The sequence below is a fragment of the Rhincodon typus genome, chromosome 21 (assembly GCF_021869965.1).
Source record: "Rhincodon typus isolate 14 chromosome 21, sRhiTyp1.1, whole genome shotgun sequence".
Lineage (NCBI taxonomy): Eukaryota > Metazoa > Chordata > Chondrichthyes > Orectolobiformes > Rhincodontidae > Rhincodon > Rhincodon typus.
The window spans coordinates 36,234,963-36,257,093 of NC_063352.1; the positions used below are offsets into that span (position 1 = coordinate 36,234,963).

General features: G+C 40.0%; 1 protein-coding gene across 1 annotated transcript in view; it reads left to right on the forward strand.

Moving 5' to 3' along the window:
- tbc1d24 (TBC1 domain family, member 24) overlaps positions 1-21,721 on the forward strand; it is a 39,865-nt gene extending 18,144 nt beyond the window's left edge. The window contains exons 6-11 of the mRNA XM_020524430.2: positions 1,781-2,831; positions 13,195-13,200; positions 17,846-18,004; positions 18,134-18,197; positions 18,905-19,000; positions 21,428-21,721. Of these exons, the coding sequence (XP_020380019.2) occupies positions 1,870-2,831; positions 13,195-13,200; positions 17,846-18,004; positions 18,134-18,197; positions 18,905-19,000; positions 21,428-21,721 (1,581 nt within the window). The 5' untranslated portion in view covers positions 1,781-1,869. The remainder of the gene's footprint in view (positions 1-1,780; positions 2,832-13,194; positions 13,201-17,845; positions 18,005-18,133; positions 18,198-18,904; positions 19,001-21,427) is intronic.
- Positions 21,722-22,131: the final 410 nt, after the last annotated feature.

The following is a 22,131-nucleotide window of genomic DNA, read 5'->3' on the forward strand; positions in this document are numbered from 1 at the left end:
GGACTGCACTTTTCTTTCAGATTGGGAGAGAAAAGAAACCAAAACACGCCTGCAGTTTGAAAGCACAGTTTCACCAAATCTTTTTCCAAGGCCATTGCTTATGTTTAGAAAACAAATTGACACAGTGAAAGATTTACCTGCTGTTAGAAATGTAAGAGCAAACTCATTGCAGAATCAACCCAGAGCATCATTAGTTGCTTTAAATATGCAGTTTTGAACACAATTGTTTGTGACCTTGTGATCCAAAATCAAACATTGGAACATATGACTATGAAGATTAAAATCAGTGGAACTGCAGAAGTGTAAAAGAATCAGGTTCAGGTGATTGTTTTTAATTGTATTCTGAACTGTAGTAACTTTCTACTTTGGAGGTGGGTTATCGTCATCTTTGGTGGTGTGACTATGAAGTTAATACGCTTAATGTTTAACACTAGTTTATTTATACTGCATGGAAGGTAATTGTCTGAAATAAAGATCTCTGGATAATGACAGTTGTTCCAGCCTGTATGATCTGTACACGCAGTGTGTTGACCCTTAAACACTTACAGAATGATGTAACCTCATGAATGCTTGTAATTTGGAACTCAACTCTCCAAAGCAGCAACACCCTTAGTGGTGTTTATTTTGTCAATCCTTAAAATACACACATTTTGGTTGAAGTGGGACACAATCTTGTCAAACATTTATCTGATTTATGCTTGACAGTAACTTGCTTTCTAAATACAGTACAGTAATTCCTCCATATCCACGAGGGTTCCACTCCTGAAAAAACCCGCAAATGATGAAATTTGCAAGTGCGCAGTTAGCTTAAAAAAAGGTTTAAAATGGTTAAAATATCATAGATATGCGATTTTTGCCCATGGATGTTGATTTTTGATATTTATTATTTTTTGGTGTGAATAAGCAAATTCATGGTTTTGCTGATATTGGAGGACTTATTGTATAAATAATTTATTGACTGAACAAACTTGCCACTAAGAATCTGAGAATTAGTCTTGTGGTGAATGTAAACGTTGAAAGCAAAGTATATAAGAAGAAACTAGTGTTTGCAGCATAAGGTAACCTACATGTTCGTTTAGTTGCCATTCATACTGCTGATGAAAGGTAATTGAGGGTAGGTGGGATATAGATTTAAAGGTACAATCAGGTCAGCTGTGATTTTTGTTTTCTCAGTGGCGTACCAGGCTAGTGCAGTTGAATGGCTTACACCTGATTTGTATGTTTGTGTAGGAATATAAGCACGTTTCTACATTTCAGTATCATGTTTGGGTGGTGGCAAAATGCCAGTAGGATTGCATTTCGCTTTAAGATGTTGCAAAGTGTATTGCACCTTTTACTCGGTTAAACATAGCAGCCAATTTGATGCTCCCAAAATCCCATTAATGGTATGAGTTGAAACAGATGCAGTTTCAACAAAATTGACAACTATTCATTGGTCCAGACATTTCCCTGAGAAATTAACCAATCAGTTAACCCGTCTGAGTTTAAAATTTAAACACAGCTTGGCAGTTAACTGTCAATTAGCATTTACTAGTGCATCTGTGACAACACCTCTGCTAATCAGAGTTTACTTGCTGACTAATCAGCACTGTCCACTCATACAGTATGAATATTAGTTTCCTCTTAAATTAATGTTCTTGCAAATTATCTTGAATGAAAGATAAAAAGCTTTGACAAAATCTTCCAATTAGCTTGCTGTTCAATTTTGGGTACATCCTTTTGGATGCTTAAAGCTGTAATGACTGTAAAATGCTAATTTGTTGTGTTTTTTGTCTAACAGTGAAAACCAAGTGCATCTTGAAGATCAAATTCTGCCCCCGCACCTTCAACTCTCAAATACTGAAACAAAAGGATCAGTGAACTCCAGCTATGTCTTACGTGGAGAGTGGACAGTTTGTGGATTGGGACAAAATTACTGACCTGGAGAAAGATAGTCCTGTGGTCCTGTCCCGCATAGATAGCAACTTGTTAAAGCAGTACGCCAGACAAGGTTATTGGGCGAAGAGCCACTCTCTCAGAACAAAAATCTATGAACAAATTATCAAAGCTGTCTCATGCAGGACAGTGACTCCTGATGCTGAGGTGTACAAGGATATTGTTGGAAAGATCACAGGAAAAAGAAATGCCTCCACTCTGCCACTGCCAGAATTTGTGGATGGTAGTGCAGTGCCAGACTATTGTCTGAACACAGACGGAGTTGTTGCAGTTAGGAAGATTGTGGTTTGTATTTCCAACCAGTTTCCAGACATCTCTTTCTGTCCTGTGCTGCCAGCCATTGTAGCACTGTTGCTACATTACAGTACTGATGAAGCAGACTGCTTTGAGAAAGTGTGCCGGCTCTTGGCTTGTAATGACCGTACGAAACACTTCATAGATCAAACTTTCTTGGCCTATGAGTCCTCTTGCATGACCTTTGGAGACCTAGCCAACAAATACTGCCAAGGTGCCCACAAGCTGATAGTGAGTGCTTCAGAGGATGTCCTGGAGGTTTACTCCGATTGGCTGCGATGGATTTTTGGAGACCTGCCCTTTAACTACGCAGCCCGCGTGTTGGATATCTTCTTTGTCGAAGGATTTAAAGTACTTTACAGGGTAGCACTGGCTCTCCTCAAGTTTTTCCGAAAAGTCAGAATCAGACAGTCTGAAAAATCTGCTGACATTCGAACTGATATACAGAACTTCATTCAAGGAATTGCTGAGCACGTCCCAGTTGAAAAGCTGTTGGATAAAGCGTTTTCTATTCGCCTATTCTCAAGGAAGGAGATCCGTTTACTTCGAGATGCCAATGAAAAAGCACTGAAGCAAAAAGGCATCACTGTAAATCAGAAGAGGTGATTGAGCATATTTTAGTGCTGGAATAAATCAGGGATCTTAAGAACAAAACAAGCTTTCTGATGCATAACCTTATTAAACAGAGTTTATCAGTTGTTGACTCACTGGGAGCTGGAAGGAAATTCAATCCTTTGTCCTTAACCAATACTGAAGTTTGACAGTTTAAGCAAAGACAATGTTAAATCTTTTAATGAAGCTGCAGAGGAATAATTGCAACTATTGTACACCCTTAAAGTTGTAGAAAGCACTCTCCTGTTGCCCCCATCTCCTCTTCTCCTCCCCACACCTTACTGCTGTATAACTGAATCATATATTATCCCATCGACTTGCTCTTTTAATAAAAGATAGCATCTTGTTACCCTTCTTGATTATGCACTTTTGCACTAACATTTGACTCATACACTAGAGTACCTAGATCCCTCTGCCCATTAGTATTCCACATTGTTATCCATTTAAGTAATACTCTGCATTTTATACTTCCCGCCAAAATGAACAACTTTACATTTTTCCACATTATTCTCCATGTGTCAGATTTTTAACCACTCACTCCACCTAACTATACCTACCTGTTAGCTCATCTCCACAACATACCTTCATAGTCATGTTTGAGTTCTCTGCTTTAGTTACCATCCCTTTGTTCCCCTCATCCATGTAATTGATGTAAAAAAAAAATTAGGCCCCCACACACATCCCTCTACTCATAACAACTTGCTGATCAACAAAAAGCCACTTTTGCACACATTCAGATTGAATGACTAGCAGAAACCAAACCATGCTGATATGTTACCCCCCTACACCATAAGCTTTTATTTTCTGCAATAACTTTTGATGTGGCACCTTAGCAACTGCCATCTGGAAATCCAAGTATAGTGTATTTATAGGGCTTCTGTTTATCTGCAGCATTAGTTAATCCTTCAAATAACTCAAATAAGTTATTAAGACATAGTTTTGTGAAAAGTAAATTATGCTGACTTTTTTTTAAACTTTAAAGTTTTTTCTAAACTTTACCGATAGGTTCTAACACCTCCATGACAGATGTCAAACTAACTGGCCTACAGTTTCCTGTTTTCTGTCCTTCCCTGTCTTCTTGACTAGAGGAGTTGCATTTGCTACAGATTGATGAAACTGTTGCCGAATCTAGGGAATTTGGAAAATTAACACCAACACGCCTACCACCTTATCAGCCACCTTTTTCTAAGACCCTAAGATGAAGTATGCCTAGACTCAAAGCTTAAGTTTTGCATTTTGCATGTTACAGTCACAAGGGAAGTGGTACTTTTAGCAAGTTCCTCTTTCCCTTGCATTTCCTGATTTACAGCTGTTACTGGAATGGATTTAGTATTTATGCAGCGTGGGCAAAGGTCCTTTGACCGGGCCATCTAACTTCCATCTATTCTAATCTCATTTTCCAGCACTTGGCCTGTAACCTTGAATGTTGTGGTGTCCTGAGTGCTCAGCTAAACTGTTCTTGAATGTCTTAAGGGTTCCTACCTTCTCAACCCTTTTGGTCAGTGAGTTTCAGATTTCCACAACCCTCTGGGTTTTAAAAAAAAGTTTTCCACGCGTCACCTGTAAACCTCCTGCTCCTTTCTTTAAACCTGTGTCTCTGTACTGATCCCTGGACTAAGGGGAAAAGTTTGTCTCTGTATTTCCTGTCTATGCCCCTCTGAACTTTGAATATCTCAATTCCTCACCACACCAGCCTTCTCTGCTGGAAGGAGAATAACCCCAGCTTACATAACTGAATTGCTCCAGCCCAAGCAATATCTTAGTAAATCTTTTCCATCCAGTTCAGTTACATCCTTCCTATAGTGTGGCGGCTACATGCAGTACTCCAGCCGAGGCCTAATTAACATTATATGCAGCTGCTTTATAATCTTCTTGCTCTTGTATTCAATGCGTTGACTAATAAAGGCAAGTATCCATTATGCCACTTTAGCCACTTCAAAGATCTCTTGACATGGACACCAAATTCCCTCTGATCCTCTGCACTTCCGTGGGTCCTACCGTTCAGTGTGTGCTCCCTTGCCTTGTTAGGCCTCCCAAAAGGCATCACCTGAATTTTTTTCAGGATTAAATTTCATGTGCCATTGTTCAGCCGATCTGTCTAGAATCCCTACAGTGTGGAAGCCGGCTATTTGGCCCACCAAGTCCACACTGACCCTCTGAAGAGCATCCCAACCAGATCTGTCCCTGTAAGCCTGCATATCTGATGGCTAATTCACCTAACCTGCACATCTTTTAGACTATGGGAGGAAACCAGACCACCCATGGGAAACCCACACAGTCATGGAGAGAATGTGCAAACTCCACACAGATAGTCACCAAGGCTGGAATCGAACCTCTGTCCCTGGCACTGACAGACAGCAGTGCTAACCACTGAGCCACCTACATCATCCTGTAGTCTAAGGCTTTCCTCCATGCTATCTACCACTTCCCAATTTTCATGTTATTTGTGAACTTGCTGATCATGCCTCCTACATTCCTGTCTAAATGTTCATGTGCACCATAAAACAGCAAAGGACCTGGGGTTCTAGTCACAAAAACACCCTTTGACCATCACCGTCTGATTCCTGTGACTAAAGCAATTTTGGATCCAATTTTCCTGGCAAATTTCCCTGAATCCCATGAGCTCTTCGCTGCTTAATCTGTCTGCTATGTGAAACTTTGTCAAGAGGTCCATGTAGACTACATCAACTACACAACTCTCATCTTCACACCCAGTTACTTCCTCTCAAAATTCAATCAAATTTGTTCAACCTGACGAAGCCATGCTGACGATCCTTAGTTAATCATTGTCTCTCTAAGTGAAGATAATTCAGTACCTTAAATTTTTTACCGTACCTTCTGTACCACAAGAACGGTTTTCTTACTCCTCTAGTGAAGACAGAGAAGCAAAATGTTTATTAATTTCATCCACCTTTCCCTATCTGCTATTAATTCCCCAGACCCACTCTCTAGAGCACCAACAATCACTTTAATTACTCTTTTCCTTTTTAAATACCAGTAGAAACTTGTGATATTCATTTTTACGTTTCTAGCCAACCTCCTCCAGTCTTTTTTTCCTCCTGATTAATCTTTATTATTCTCTGCTGTATTTAATATTTCTGATCAGCCTTCTGACCTACAAATCATCTTTACATCATAATGTTTTTATCCTTTCTCTACTTACTTAACCATGGATGGTGGTTCCTCCATTTTGACTTTTTTCTTTTATAGTAAGATTGTGCTCCACTGAGAAACTACCTTAAAAGCATTCTATGAACTTTATATCCAAGTTGGTACCACTAGTATAATTTCCCAGTTTGTGCATGGATTAAAGACGCTCATGATCATTTGTCCCTTTACCACAAACACCCAATGTTTTTTCTTGTGTGCTTGGTCCTACATTGTGGTTACTGTTAGGGGGCCACTACTAATTTCTTTTCACTACAATTTCACATCTCCATCCAAACTAATTCTACATCCTGATCTCCTGAACCAAGGTCATCTCTAACTACTGTACCAATTCCAATCTTGATTAGTAGTGTCCCTCCATTTTTACCTGGCTTCCTATTCTTCTTGGATGTCATATTCTCTTTAATTGTCCGGACCCAATACTTGTCTGGCATCAACATCTCTGTAATGGCTAGCAAATCATTTTTATTAATAAAACACACAAAATGTATGAATGCTACACATATTGGGGTGCAGAGTCTTTAGTTTCATCTTTTTATTATCTTTGTAGCATCTATCCTTGATTGGTGCATTCTTTGATTCTTTTCTCCTTATCCCTTCCTGCCATTCTGTGACCCTCATTTCTCATATTACTATTCTCCTTTCTTGCCCTGTCTGCACTCTTTGAATGTTGAGGTTGATTGGCTCACCGAGCTGGTTTGTTGTTCCGCAGACGTTTCATTACCGTGCTTGGTAACATCCTCAGTGCAGCCTCTGATGAAGCGTCAGTGTGTTTTCCCGCCTGGTTTTTAAACTCTGGGGTCCGTTGTGATGGATTGCCTCGCTTCTGGGTTTCCTCCGTAGTGGAATGTATATGGGGTCAAGTTCAATGTTGTTTATTAATAGCATGCTTCGTGCAGTGCCATGCTTCCAGGAATTCTCGTGCTTGTCTCTGCCTAGCCTGTCTCAGGATCTTGGTGTTGTCCCAGTCGAAGTCGTGGTTCTCCTTGTCCATGTGGATTGAGATAAGTGAGTATTGGTCGTGTCTTTTTGTAGCCAGTTGGTGTTCATGTACTCTTGTTGTTAGTTTCCTTCCTGTTTGTCCGATGTAGTGTTTCTCTCAGTCTCTGCAGGGGATCTTGTAGATGACACTGGTCCTGTCCATGGTGGGGAATGGGTCTTTAGTTCGGGTGAGCACTTGTCGTAGGGTTGATGTGGGCTTGTGTGCCACTCTGATGCCCAGCGGTTGTAGAAGTCTTGTGGTGAGTTCTGACGTGTTCCTGATGTAGCGTAGTGCGATGAGTGTGTCGGGGCATGTAGAATCTTTCTGATGCTGTTCCCGTAGGCATCTCCTGACCCAGTTCTTTGGATATCCATTATCCTTGAACACTTGGAAGAGGTATTCCTCCTCCTTGGCGTAGTTCTATGTTGCTGCAGTGTGTTGTTGCCCTTTTAAATAGTGTTCGCACGCAGCTTCGTTTGTATGTGCTGGGATGGTTACTATTGAAGTTCAATACCTGGTCTGAGAGCGTGGCTTTTCGGTGTACTTTCGTTTGCAGTTCCCCATTTGTCTTGTGCTCTACCATGACGTCCAGGAATGGGAGCTGTTTGTTCTTCTCTCTGGTGAATTTTATTCCGGTGAGGGTGTCGTTTATGAGTTTGTGTGTCTCTTCTAGTTTGGTCCGTTTAATGATGACAAAGGTGTTGTCTACGTAGCGTATCCATAGCTTAGGTTGGATTTGCGGAAGGGCAGTCCTTTCCAGTCTTTGCATCACTGCTTCTGCTATGAGTCCGGAGATAGGCGATCCCATGGGTGTCCCGTTGATTTGCTCGTATGTTTGGCCATTGAAGGTGAAGTGGGTGGTCAGGCATAGGTCCAGTAGTTTAAGCAGGTTGTCCTTGGAGATGGTTTCACTGGGGTCGTGTTGTTGTTCAAGTAGTGTTGTCATTGTTTCCTTTGCTAGTGGTATGTCTATTGACTTCTTAAGAATGAAACCCGAAGGAACCAACACACCCTGCTTCTATGGCCTCCCTAAAGTGCACAAGCCGGAAGTCCCCCTCAGACCCATAGTCTCCCTACCAGGCACTCCATCGCAGAGATTAGCCAGAGAACTACAAAGAAGACTCAAGCACCTAGTCGACAAATCACCCCACTCCATCCACTCAGCCCAAGAATTCCTCAACTCCATCAAAGACATGAAGATAGAGGACGAAGAGACCATGATATCGTTTGACGTCACCGCCCTATTCACATCAATAGACATACCACTAGCAAGGGAAACAATGACAACACTACTTGAACAAGAACACGACCCCAGTGAAACCATCTCCAAGGACAACCTGCTTAATCTACTGGACCTATGCCTGACCACCCACATCACCTTCAATGGCCAAACATACGAGCAAATCAATGGGACACCCATGGGATCGCCTATCTCCGGACTCATAGCAGAAGCAGTGATCCAAAGACTGGAAAGGACTGTCCTTCCGCAAATCCAACCTAAGCTATGGATACGCTACGTAGACGACACCTTTGTCATCATTAAACGGACCAAACTAGAAGAGAGATACAACTCATAAACGACACCCTCACCGGAATAAAATTCACCAGAGAGAAGGAGAAGAACAAACAACTCCCATTCCTGGACGTCATGGTAGAGCACAAGACAAATGGAGAACTGCAAACGAAAGTACACCGAAAAGCCACGCTCTCAGACCAGGTATTGAACTTCAATAGTAACCATCCCAGCACATACAAACGAAGCTGCGTGCGAACACTATTTAAAAGGGCAACAACACACTGCAGCAACATAGAACTACGCCAAGAGGAGGAGGAATACCTCTTCCAAGTGTTCAAGGACAATGGATATCCAAAGAACTGGGTCAGGAGATGCCTACGGGAACAGCATCAGAAAGATTCTACATGCCCCGACACACTCATCGCACTACCCTACATCAGGAACACGTCAGAACTCACCACAAGACTTCTACGACCGCTGGGCATCAGAGTGGCACACAAGCCCACATCAACTCGACGACAAGTGCTCACCCGAACTAAAGACCCATTCCCCGCCATGGACAGGACCAGTGTCATCTACAAGATCCCCTGCAGAGACTGTGAGAAACACTACATCGGACAAACAGGAAGGAAACTAACAACAAGAGTACATGAACACCAACTGGCTACAAAAAGACACGACCAATACTCGCTCATCTCAATCCACATGGACAAGGAGAACCACGACTTCGACTGGGACAACACCAAGTTCCTGGGACAGGCTAGGCAGAGACAAGCATGAGAATTCCTGGAAGCATGGCACTGCACGAAGCATGCTATTAATAAACAACATTGAACTTGACCCCATATACATTCCACTACGGAGGAAACCCAGAAGTGAGGCAATCCATTGCAACGGACCCCAGAGTTTAAAAACCAGGCGGGAAAACACACTGACGCTTCATCAGAGGCTGCACTGAGGATGTTACCAAGCACGGTAACAAAACGTCTGTGGAACAACAAACCAGCTCGGCGAGCCAACCAACCTCAACACCCACAACCCGAGCTACAGATCTACTCCAAAACTCTTTGAATATACCACATCATTCCATATTTGATTCCTTGCCCGAACTATTTAGTTTTAAAATGTCCCAGTTTCCTGGTTGTGATTTTCTGAGAATACTAACCTCATCTGAAGCAGTTAGTACTGAGTTCCCTTTCATTTTCATGTGTTCAGAACAAAAGAAATATACTTTTTGTTACCTGTAATCATTTTATTTTTGTGCTAAAGCTGCTTTTAGCTTACCAAAGAGACAGTGGTCTAGCAGTGTTATCATTAGATTATTAGTCCAGACACCTGGTGGAATTTTAAATCAATAAAAAAAATGACATTAATGATGACCATGAAACAATTGTTGATTGTCAGGAAAAACCCATCTGGTTCACTAATGTCCTTTTGGGGAAGGAAACTACCATCCTCACTTGGTCTACATGTGACTCCAGACCCACAGCAAAGTGGTTGACTCTTAACTGTCCTCTGGACAATTAGGGGTGGGCAATAACTGCTCTTCTAGCCAATAACACCCACAGTCCTATGAATGAATTAACAAAAGGGAAAGTGATTCCGTATTCGGTTTACTTTTGTATTAAAATTGAATGATACCTGTCTCGGGAAGGAAGCAGTTCCAGGTCAGAATCTAGATTTTAAAAAATCCCAAAAAATGGATGCTATATAAACTCCCCTGCATTCTGCCTTGAACTTGGAGGAACATATCCTGTACTGTCAGCATGACACTTCTATATGTCTCACCAATGTTAACATGGTGGTTGTGCCTAAGTGCAAGCCATTGTAGGTCATGGATCTGTACACAGTAAAGAAAACTCGAAACTAATAAAAACTCTAAACATTGTGCTGCTTTCGGACAACAAAGTAGTAACTTTATCACCTCCAGTCTGGCATAGATCTGTCGCAGGTTTTTAGTGATTAAAACAGGGCCCACTAAGTTTTTGGCGCATAATGGTACAAGATAATGGCAGTCACATTATAAATCACTTTGCTGGATGAGTCTTTAAATTTCAGGTCAGCAACTTTGAGCAAGTGTTGATATTGAACCTGTATTTATGAGAATCAACTGCTTCCAGAAATCTCATGCTTTTTATTTTCACTGATCCATGTACACTAGCTCTGCACACAATTAATGAAATGCAGCAGTTTAAAGGAGTTTCAGGCATATGGTAATGTTAACTAGGTTATCAATTAAATAGTTTAAAGCAAATTAAGTTCTGCCTTTTCTTTCCTTCGAAATAGTATTCAGATTGGAAGTGGAGTATAGAAGCTCTGTTCTCTTAGGTGGGCCTAAAAGATTCCATGGCACTATTTTGAAGAATAAGAGGGAAATTCTCTATGAACTCATAGCCAAAGTTTATCACTCAATTAACTTGACTTATCATTATTGGATTTATGTTTGTGGCAGCTTGCTGTGCACAAGTTGGTTTCTGTGTTTTTTTATGTTACAACAGTGACAAAACATGTTACAAAAGTACTTCATTGGCTGTAAAGCACTTTGGTATGTCCCGAGAATGTGAATGGTGCTACCTTCTTTATGGAATAGCAAGTGACTGAGCAAGTTAACAAAAACAATATAACGTGAGGCTATCAGTAAAATGTAGATAAGAATATAATTCAAATCCAGGTTCACATGTAGCCTGGAATTAGCCACCATCTGAATTGGTTTTTATTTAATTTAATTTAATTTAAGTCCCTTTGGATATATGAACTGAACTCCACCAAATGCCCCTAATGTGCAGGTTCATCCATCTTAAATCTGATACCAACTAGCCTGTATTTTGCTCATGGGTCCAGGCTTTGGTTTTGATGCTTTGTAATGTTTGAGCTGATTGCAAACATTACAAGGAGACAGGTACTGAATCAAAGAACCATCCTATTGTTCAGCACATTGTGAGTTATCCTTCTCATGCTGAAAATTCCCCTTCGATTTCGATTTCTACCACTCTGCTAGCTGAGGTATCACCTTAGAGTTAGTGAATACAAAATCTTGACTTCAGTGCACCCTACCTTTACTCCTGGCCTGTTTGAATTGATGGGAGCCTGCTAGGTTGTTGGGAGACCTCCTGCTCTGCCATTTGACAGCCAGTGGATTCCTTCTGTCAGTAGAAGAGGTCACTTTGTGGGATGTTCCTCCTTTCTTTCCGGCATGGTTTGAATATTTTTCCGAATTGATTTGCTTAGTTTTGAAAAGTGATGACCATTCATAAGAGCATTCCTTTTCTTCTAAGTAGTTTGTTAAGCACATGCTGTTCTTTGGCTGGTTAAAAAATAAATCAGAGTGAGTATGAGGTAATTGTGATCTTGCCTTGCGTTTATGCTGCATTTTCTTTTCAAGAAGAGATTCATGAAGGAGGCCTTACTGTGCAAAGCTGACTTTTGGAGCTTTTATATGAATGCATTATGTTGAGTGTTAAAGCTGAAGGCGCACAGTAGCGGCAGACCTTCATAGCATAACGACCATGAAATTTCTCCCTTTTTCAAATGGCTTTTTTTCTTCAGATCATTGTGTTCTGAAAGCCAGTGGGAATTTGATGATTTCCACATTGTTGAATTGGTTCTCGACACAAAAGTGGAAATTGCTCATTATTGCTAACGTGTTAAAATGAAGTTCAGCAATGCTGAAAATAAAGACAATTTCTTTTTCATCGTAACTGATATTACCTTTTCTGAGTTATTTGTATAGTTCCACAGAAACCCTTCTTATGCACAGAGCCAGGGTAGATACTACTCAAATTATGATTTTGTTTAATCAACAAACAGTACATTAAGAATGCAGGAAATTTGAAATAAAAACAGAAAATGTTGGAAATTTTCAGATCAGGTGGTGTTAATAGTGAGAAAAAACAGTGTTAATGTTTCAGTTCAATGACTTATCATTCGAACAGGAAATATGTTTCCCTAGGTTGAGAAGACCAAGCACAGATCAAGCCACCGTTTCACAAAGCACTTCTATTCGAAGTGTGAGTTTCACACCAATCTTTCAGTACTGAGTCACTTTAGTTCTTCACCTTGTACTGTAAATGAGATCTGTCCTTGGCCTACTGTAATATTACAGTGAAACTTGATGTAAGATTGAACAGCACCTTTTTTTTGCATTAGGCATGTTTTAGCCTTCCAGACTATATGTTGAGTTCAACAATTTCAGACTATTAACTGTCTTCCCTATTTTGTTCCCTTTGCATAGTTTTTTCCCTTCGTTTTATTTTCTAGGTGGCTGTACAACTTCTGCAGGCACATCTTTTTGTTTCTTTTCTTACTCCATCAACATTCCCTTTGACCTTGTCAATCAGTCTTTCCTGTTTCCTACCCTAGCTCAAGCCTTGCTTTGTCCTTATGCTATCCAGCCCTTGCTGAAAATCTATTACATCTTTAACTTTTCCTAGTTCTGATGAAGGATCATCGACCTGAAATATTAACTCTGTTTTCAGTATTTCCAGATTTCTTTTTCTGTTGTTATCTCAGTTTTGTTAGTTGCTTAGCATGTAGTAAAATTCTTGTGTTTTATCAATTGAAGCTTGCTCTTTTTCTCTGGGGTGTGGGAATTACACTGATTGCTTTCTCTTTTTTTTTTCCTTCGTCATTATACCTTTGACATCCAAATTTGTTCCTGTTAAACTGCATCCTCAATGTTCAATTGCAGACGAAGGTAGGCTATAGAAAGAATTTTCTTCATAAAATTTGGGATCTGTGTGGGTTTAAGCGCGCAATCTGCATTGAGGGTAGTTTTCTACACTCCCATTGACCCTCCCCACACCTAAGCATATCCAATGACTTTTTTTTTCTTTGCAAAAGTTTGCAAAATAATGTTTAATGCTTTATTTTAACGACATTCCAAATGCATAGCATGAAGTGTACTGAGCAGTACAGACTGAGAAGACCCATGTTTGACAGCTGGCTGGCTGATTTGATCAGTCTGCTTAATAATTAGTTCAGGATGTGGGGTCTACAGTTGGCTGCATTGCCTCTGAGGTAGCAAACCCCCACAGATTGGTCATGGTCTCTACTTTTTTGATCTGTACTGACTTTTATTGGAAAGTGTACCCATGCACTTTGATCTTTGATCAGTGTGAAATTGGTGAAACTCTGTTTTCCTGCTGAGAGTATGGGGAATTAAATTTGGAATGATGGAACAGTATGATGCAAACAACCAATCATTTCTAGGTTTCTATCTGATTTATGTTGTTCTTCTATTTCACAAGTGTGCAAAATCTCCAGTTCCATCACCTGTCACAGGATTACTGATTCCAAGCACTCTTTACTCTGCCAGTGCATCTGTGACAGTGACTCCTTTTCAGTGGAGTATTAATTTGGCACTGTTCTGAAGAGTTGTCCCAATTCTGTCATCTGGAAACAAATAATGCATGTGTGACCATTGTATAAGTTCATTCAATCATCTCTTTCTTCTATCGTCCCCATCCCATCTAATGCAATGAAAGCCAGCATGTGCCCAGTGTCTTGGTCAGATGCCATGGCTTTCAACTCACTGTGTCTGGACAGTGTGCATAAGATCATCATGCAGTGAGCATGTAATCGTATTTTCATAGATGACAGCCACATATCAATAAAATCATAGAAATTCAGTTTTGACAAAGGTAAAGCAATGCCTTGAACCTTTTTCTTGTAAATCCCCATTTTCTCAGCAACTCCTGACTATCTACTAATCTTGAGATGGCAGAGTGGGGGAAAAAGATAATTGAACAAAACTTAACTGCTTCTGCAAGGAAATTGGCATCCGTGGCTGCAGCGCATAAAATAATACAAATTAGTGGAGATTTTTGAGCAAGGGGAGATCAAAACAAAAACAAAACAGGCACAAAATAAAAATCACAGCTTTGGGGAATGCAAGTAATTATATGAATTGTACAAGATTACTAATAGGCAAGTACTATGACTGTATGATGCATGCAGGAGGTAGTAATATCTAATAGTATTGAGGAGAGGATCCTATGTTGTATGCAGGGCTAGTGCTCTTGACAGAGACATTTGTTGCACAGGAGAGTAAAAAGCAAGTATTATTTGCGGTCTGATTATTCCTCTTCCGCTAAGCAGGCGCTAAAAGAGTATGCACATGAAACATTGGTACAAAGCTCCCTTCCGGAGGCAGTGTGGTTGTATAATGCAATGGTGAGAATGTCGATGTGATATTAAATTTTAAATTTGCTGCAGTGAAACGGGGCATTTAAGTTGAATAGGATGTGGGGAACTGGTTTGTGTTTGACCCAATATAGTTGCAGGACACATGGCTTGATGTCGTTGTTGTCAGAAATTGTTTTATCTTGTTTAAACCTCTGCTAAAATATGTTTGTGCTCCTAGTTATCTTTGTAGAAATGTGGAATTTGAAGAAAAGTTCTGTCAGCATTTTAAAAAGTATAGTTTATTTGCTTATCCTTCATCACAGAAACAGTATATCAAGCAAAATTAATTTAAGGGTTTCAGTTCTTAAAGATTATAAGATTGAGGAGTAGAAGTGGGCCATTTGGAGTCTGCTCAACTATTCAATAAGATCATGACTAATTTGATAAACCTCAATTCCATGTTCCTGCCTTTTCCCCATAACCCTTTATTCCCTTACTGATTTAAAAAAAAAAAATGTCTGTCTAAGCCTCAAATATACACAATGACCCAGCCTCCATGACCCTCTGTTAAAGAATTCCACAATTTTTTTTGGAGGGGAAAGAATTCTCCTATCTGTCTTAAATGGACAACCACTTACTCTGAAATTGTGTTATCTGGTCCTAGATCCTTGCACAAGAGGAAACAACATCTCGGCATCTACTCTATCAAGCCCTCCAAGAATATCATGTTTCAATAAGATCGCCTCTTATTCTTCTAAACTCCATTGAGTATGGTCCAACCTACTCAATCTCCATACTCAAAATCTTTCCATACCTGGAATCAACTGAGTGAACCTTCTCTGAACTACCGTTAATGACAGAGAATGCTTTTTCTTATATAAAAGGACCAAAACTGTTCACAGTATTCCATCTGTGGTCCGACTATTGCCTTGTATAGTTTTAGCAAGACCTCCCTAATTTTATACTCCATTCTCATTGACATAACAGCCAGCAGTCCATTTGCGTTCCCAATTACCTGCTGAAATTGGATTTTTGTGATTCATGAACAAGAACCCCCAAATTCTCCATTTTAAATAATATTCGCCCCCTGAATTCTTTCTCTCCAAGTGTATAACCTCACATTTACCTGCATTGTATTCCATCTGCCAAATTTTAACCCACTCACTCACCCTGTCTATCCCTCTGTCGCCTCGTTTTGTCATTCTTAGCAATCATCTTTCCATCTGTTTTTGTGTTAGCCATAAACTTGCAATTGCACATTCACTTCCATCACTCAAGTTATTAATAAATGTGGTCCCAGTACTGGTCCCTGTTGTACTACTGAGCTGAAAGTGCCCTCTTATCCAAGTCTGTCTTCCATTATTTAGCTGATTCTTTATCTATGGCAATATACTACCTATAACACCAGGGGCTCTTATTAAGTAGCCTAATGCGCAGTACCTTGTTGTGGTTGGTTCGCTCACCAAACTGGTTCATTAGTTTGCAGACATTTCATTACCCTTCTGAATAACATCATCAGTGCAGCCTCCAATCAAGTGTTGTTGTATTTTCCTGCTTGCTATTTAAACTCTGGGGTCCGTTGGAATTGGTTACCTCGTTTCTGGTTTTTCTTTACAGTGGTGTGTATATCAGCTGTAATTCTATGTTTATTGATGGCCTTCTTGGTGGAGAATCAGGCCTCTAGGAATTCCCATGCTTGTCTCTGTTTGACTTGTTCTAGGGTCCTGACGTTGTCCCAGACGAGCTGGTGGTCTTCCTTGTCTGTATGTATGGAGATGAGTGACTATTGGTCGTGTCTTTTTGTTGCTAGTTGGTGTTCATGTATTCTCGTAGCCAGTTTTCTCCCTGTCTGTCCAATGTGATGTTTGTTGCAGTCCTTGTGTGGAATCTTGTATATTACATTGGTTCTGTCCATAGTGGGTAAGGGGTCTTTGGTTCTTGTTGGCAGTTGGCATGGGGTTGATGTGGATTTGTGTGGCCATAGGAGTCTTGTGGTCCGTTCAGATACATTCTTGATGTATGGTAACGTGACAAGTGTGTCGGGGCCTACTGTATCTTCCTGTTGTTTGTGTGACAGGCATCGTTGGACCCAGATGTTCGGGCACCCATTGTCTCTAAGTATTTGGTGGAGGTATTCTTCTTCATTTTGGTGTAGTTTTGGGTTGCAGTACGTTGAATAGTGTTTTCACGCAACTCCATTTGTGGGCCTTGGATCCTAGGACAACCGGAACAGAGACAAACACGGGAGTTCCTAGAGGACCTGGTTCTCCACCGAGAAGGCCATCAGTAAACACGTAGAATTTGACCCTATACATAACACCACTGCAAAGAAAAACCGGAAATGAGGTAACCAATTCCAACAGACCCCCGAGTTTAAATAGCAAGCGGGAAAATACTACAGCGTTTCGTCAAAGGCTGCACTAACGTTACCCAGAAGGATAATGAAATGTCTGCAGATTAATGAACCAGCTCAGTGAGTGAACCAGCCACAGCATCCACAACCCGAGCTACAAATCTACTCAAGAATATTGTGCAGTGCCTTATTAAACACCTTTTGGAAATTTAAGAATTGTATACACTGGTTCTCCTTTATTTATCCTTCTTGTTACCTTCTCAAAGTATTGTAACAAATTTGTCAGGCATGATTTCCCCTTTATGAATCCATGCTGACTCTATTAGATGTTATGTATTTCTAAATGTTCAATTACATCCTTTATGCTAGACTCTAACATTTCCCCAATGACTGATGTCAAGCTTAATTGGCCAATAGCTATCTGTTTTTGTCTCCCTTTTTTAATAATGCTGTTATATTGGCAGCTTTCCAATCCTCTGGGTCTTTTCCCAAATCCAAGGATTCTTTGATTACTACCAATATATCCACTATATCTGCATAGCTATTTTTTTTTTTAAAAGCCCTAGGTGCAACCTGTCAGGTCCAGGGGCACAATTCTTCAGTGTTTTGCACAAATATGTAAAATGCTTAAAAACATCAGTTCTGAGCAGAACTATTGAGTGGGTCTTATGACGAATGCCAGTACATTATGGTATGGCTTTTTTTTGGGGTTGACTTGTATGTGAGAGAAGTGAGTGCCACACCTAAAATGTAATTATGATTCTGGGGTTTCTGGATGGTTCTCTGCTTTTTACTATCATAATTGATAGTTCTGATCCACTTTTTTTGTATTTCCTTGACCTTTTTATGGATTTTTTTGCAGACACAATGTTCATCTAGCAGTAAATGTTGAAAATTTCAAATCTGAAATTGTCAGTGCAAAGGAGATGAGAGAAATTTGGTCCTGGATCCCAGAACGATTTGCCCTTTGCCAACCAATGTTGATTTTCACTACTTCAGACGATGGTTATAGCCTGACTAGGTAAGAGACAAGAGGGAACCATTCAGTGGGTTAGCAAATATCTGTGGAGAAAAAAAAAACAGGTTAATCTTTCAGGTCAATGACTGTTCATCAGAACTGGAAATCTTGCACATCTTTCTATCATTTCAGATTTTATGCCCGCTGCGAGGGCTATGAACCAACCATCATTCTCATCAAAACAACTGAGGCTGAGGTAGGTTGCATATTTAACACGATTAGAAAACTTTCAGATGTGTAACTGAATGCACCTTTATTTTGTTGAGTTGCGGAGAGCAACAATAAATGGGAGGGCTGTGAAAATGTATTTTAAAAAGATATTGAAAGTTTTACACAAGGGGAGAATTATCGGGCCAACCATTATAGGGACAAATTTTTGATTGTTGTAGTTTTATGCCAGTCATAGAATCCCTACAGTGTGGAAGCAGGCCATTTGGCCCATCGAGTCCACACTGCCCCTCCAAACAGCATCCCACCCAGACCCACCCTATCCCTGCATTTCCCACCCTCAACAATATGGGCAATTTAGCATAGCTAGTCTGCATAACCTGCACATCTTTGGACTATGGGAGAAAACCAGAGTGCACTGAAGAAACCCATGCAGACACCGGGAGAATGTGCAAACTCCACACAGACAGTCGCTTGAGGCTGGAATCAAACCTGGGTTCCTGGTGCTGTGACGCAGCAATGCTAACCACTGTGCCACCAGTGTTTGACTATTATTAATTGCCTTGAAGGATTTTCTATATAATGGTAGTAGATATGAGAATCCTAATGAGGACAAACCAAAGAAGATTCTCTAAGAACCTATTCAGCATTAATATTAACAGGGAAGGCCTAATCTGAAAGCAGATCATAGAATTCATCCTGCCTGAAATTGTCACTCTGTCCTTACTTTAACAGGTTTGTGGTGCTTACCTGTCAACAGATTGGAGAGAACGGAGGCGAGGAGGAAACAAGCTAAGTTATTTTGGCACAGGGGAATGTTTTGTGTTTAAGGTATTTTGATGGATTCTGTTGGCTAATATTCCATTGTCTCTGCCTATTTTAGTATTGAAAGGCCAGAAATTTATATTGACCTACTTTTGGCATATTAATGGCACTGTGACAACAGCAAGTGTTCACTGAAGGAGAACTGTAGACAAATCGGTTTTATCACACGCTCTGTGTACATGTGCTGTAGAAATTACCTGTTTCTAAAGAACAGACTGTCCTTGTGGAAAATAATTTCCTGGAGGTATCGCCTCTCTATAATGAGACTGTTGTGTAATGCTAATCATTATAGGTATACATGTTTAACATTTGTAGCTCCTTTTTGGTCAAAATGTCATTTTTTTGACATGCATAACCATGAGCTATACCAACTTTTAAAACCATAATAAGTACGAACAGAATAGGCTGTTTGACCCCTTGAGCCTGCTATGCCATTCAACAGGATCATAGCTGAATCAACACTCCTCTATCCCACTTTCTTGCCTTTTCCCCAAGACCATTGGTTCCCTTACTGATCAAGAGTGTATCTATCTGAGACTTAATATACGCAGGGATTCAAATATTCCCCTCCCCTCTCTCGCTTCCAAAAGCAGTCTGTGGCAAGGAGTTCCAAAGATTTCCTTTCCCAAGTGGTGCCGCCTTTCAAATTGTAACAGCTGTTGTTAATTTTCAAGCTGTTTGTCTCCTTGAAAGTTCTGGCCTGATCTAGGAATTAGCACTGAGGCTTTTTACAATGCATTTCACTTAACAGTGATCTTCTGATTTAGTTCTTGCCTGTAGAAAATGGAATTGAGATTTGTCAAAAAAAAAACTTCTTTGATAAAGTTACTCTTGTGATGTAAGATGTGTGGTTTATGTTATAAAGTTTAATATTTTTTAGAGTTTAGATTTTGAGTGAGTGGCATGTGTTTTGGTCTGTATATATATAAGGGAGTTTAATGATTAACTTGTATTTCTGGAGCAATAATTTTTTTTAAAACCAGTACGAGTGTGTGTGTAAAATCGAAAGAACTGTGGATGCTGTAAATCGGGAACAAAAACAAAGATGCTGGAAAAGCTCAGCAGGTCTGGCAGCATCTGTGAAGGAAAAAACAGTTAACATTTCGGGTCCGGTGACCGTTCCTCAGAACGGAGCGTGTGTGTCCCTGACTTGATAATGGATATTTATTGACATTAGGAGAGTTTTACAAATGAACAGAGTAAACAATAAAGAACATTAACTTGCTGTCAGTTAGAAGAATTTTTGGGGTTTGTTTTGCTTTCGGCTTGGGGAAAATCCAAAGCTTGAAAAGCTTTTATGTTCAGTTTTCAGAAGACCTAGCTGAAGTTATATAGATGAAACTGTTTCTCCTAGAGAAAGGAATTGATTCAGGAATGTTAGGAAATGAGTTACCTCAGTGTAGAAGTTTTAGTTTAAAAGTTCCAGATCATGAATGTTTGGTTTAAAACCATGAAGGGTTTATTTGAAGCTGAGAAGGTCTAAGCTCAATGTGTGAATGCTCCAGGAACAGGCTGTCAAGCTCTCGAGACTGGGAATTGAAATAAACAGGCTAAGTCTAAAACACGATGTACTAGAGAATGGAATTCTTCCTGGTGTTGGAATACTGTAATGTCAATGAAGCTGGGATAGATGGGATTGTGCAGTGTTTCAAAATCTTTCAGATTATTATGATTCTAATGATTCTATTTTATTATTTCTTTTGCCTAATAAACTTGTGTTTCATTGTGAAAACCTGATTTGCAGCATTGCGGGCTTGTGTTTGTGATAGACCACCTCATTTTTTTTTTTAAATGGGGCTATCCAGCTAGATTTTAGTCTGGGATCTGGATATAATAACATCAGCTTGGATCATAGTTTCTACAGAAGCATGTTTTTGGAAGGGTTGTTCAAGGGTAGGAGGTGGCAAAACATTGCTGTAACCTGGAGTGGTGTGCTGTTGCGACCTCTTGTGTTTTTAATCTTAAAAATTTTGTACAAAAGAATGCTTCAATTTTGATTTATTGTAATAGTGCTGACAATTCAAAATAAAGCACCTCTAAGGCAACAATTTGAGAGGCTAAGTTTTGTAAAGCTAAATGGAATTTGTTCTTTAATTGGAACGCCAAAAAATCAACACTCATTAGCACAGTTAGTCCTGTTCTAGTCATCTATTAACATCATTAGAGAACTGGAAAAATTACACTTTAAATCAGTTTCAACATATTCAGAACGTTACCCCCTCCTTATTGCCAGTCTTTGAAACTTGATTCAAATACGTGACAAGCTTATGCCTATTCTAAATACTTCTCAAGTACCCAAAAACATTCTTCTGCTTTACAGCATTACCAGAAATAGAGATAATCGGATCTAAGTAGTGTATTTATGAAGAAACCATACCAGAATGCTGTTTCTTGTGTCTTAATTGTATACGTTTCGATTTTTGTTATTTCTAGCTACAACCCGAAATGGAAAGATATGAATGGATTATCATTAAACATCCAGAAATGGAAGCTTCTAAAAGCCTTCTGGATGCTTGCCCAGAGTCACCACAGCAGTCTGGTTTCTTGGATACAGAAATCCCCCAGGAGCAGAGTCTACTTAATTCACCTGAGGAACTCTCAGACAGATTATCGCCCTTTCTCGCCACACGTCATTTCAATTTGCCGTCGAAAGCTACTTCAATGTTCATGGCTGGAAGTGCAGAATCCATTATAGTTGGTGAGCAAAATTGTGTCTATTATATGTAAGCTATACAATATGTGTGTGCTATATTATAAACACACAACATGTAGACAGGTAAGCCAGGATGTAGGAGAACTTTTTTTTTTACTGGCATGGAACCTTGTGTGCTCACTTAAGAGATCAGACAAAGCCCTGGTTTAATAGATGATCCAAAAAAATTGCATCTCCAGTAATGCAGCATTTCCACTGTACTGCAGTGGAGCGTCAGCATTAAGTTTTGTGCTCTGGCCCCCTGATGCACCTTAAATCCCCAACCTTGTGACTGACGTGAGAGTGCATTCAACTGAACCATATTAATGCCAGATGAGAGATGAGGAAAAGAAAACTAAATCTGAGATTTCTCACTCTGCTATCCTCAAAAGATATTTTTATACCAAGGATTGTCAGCAATTGAATATCGCATCAGATAGTGACA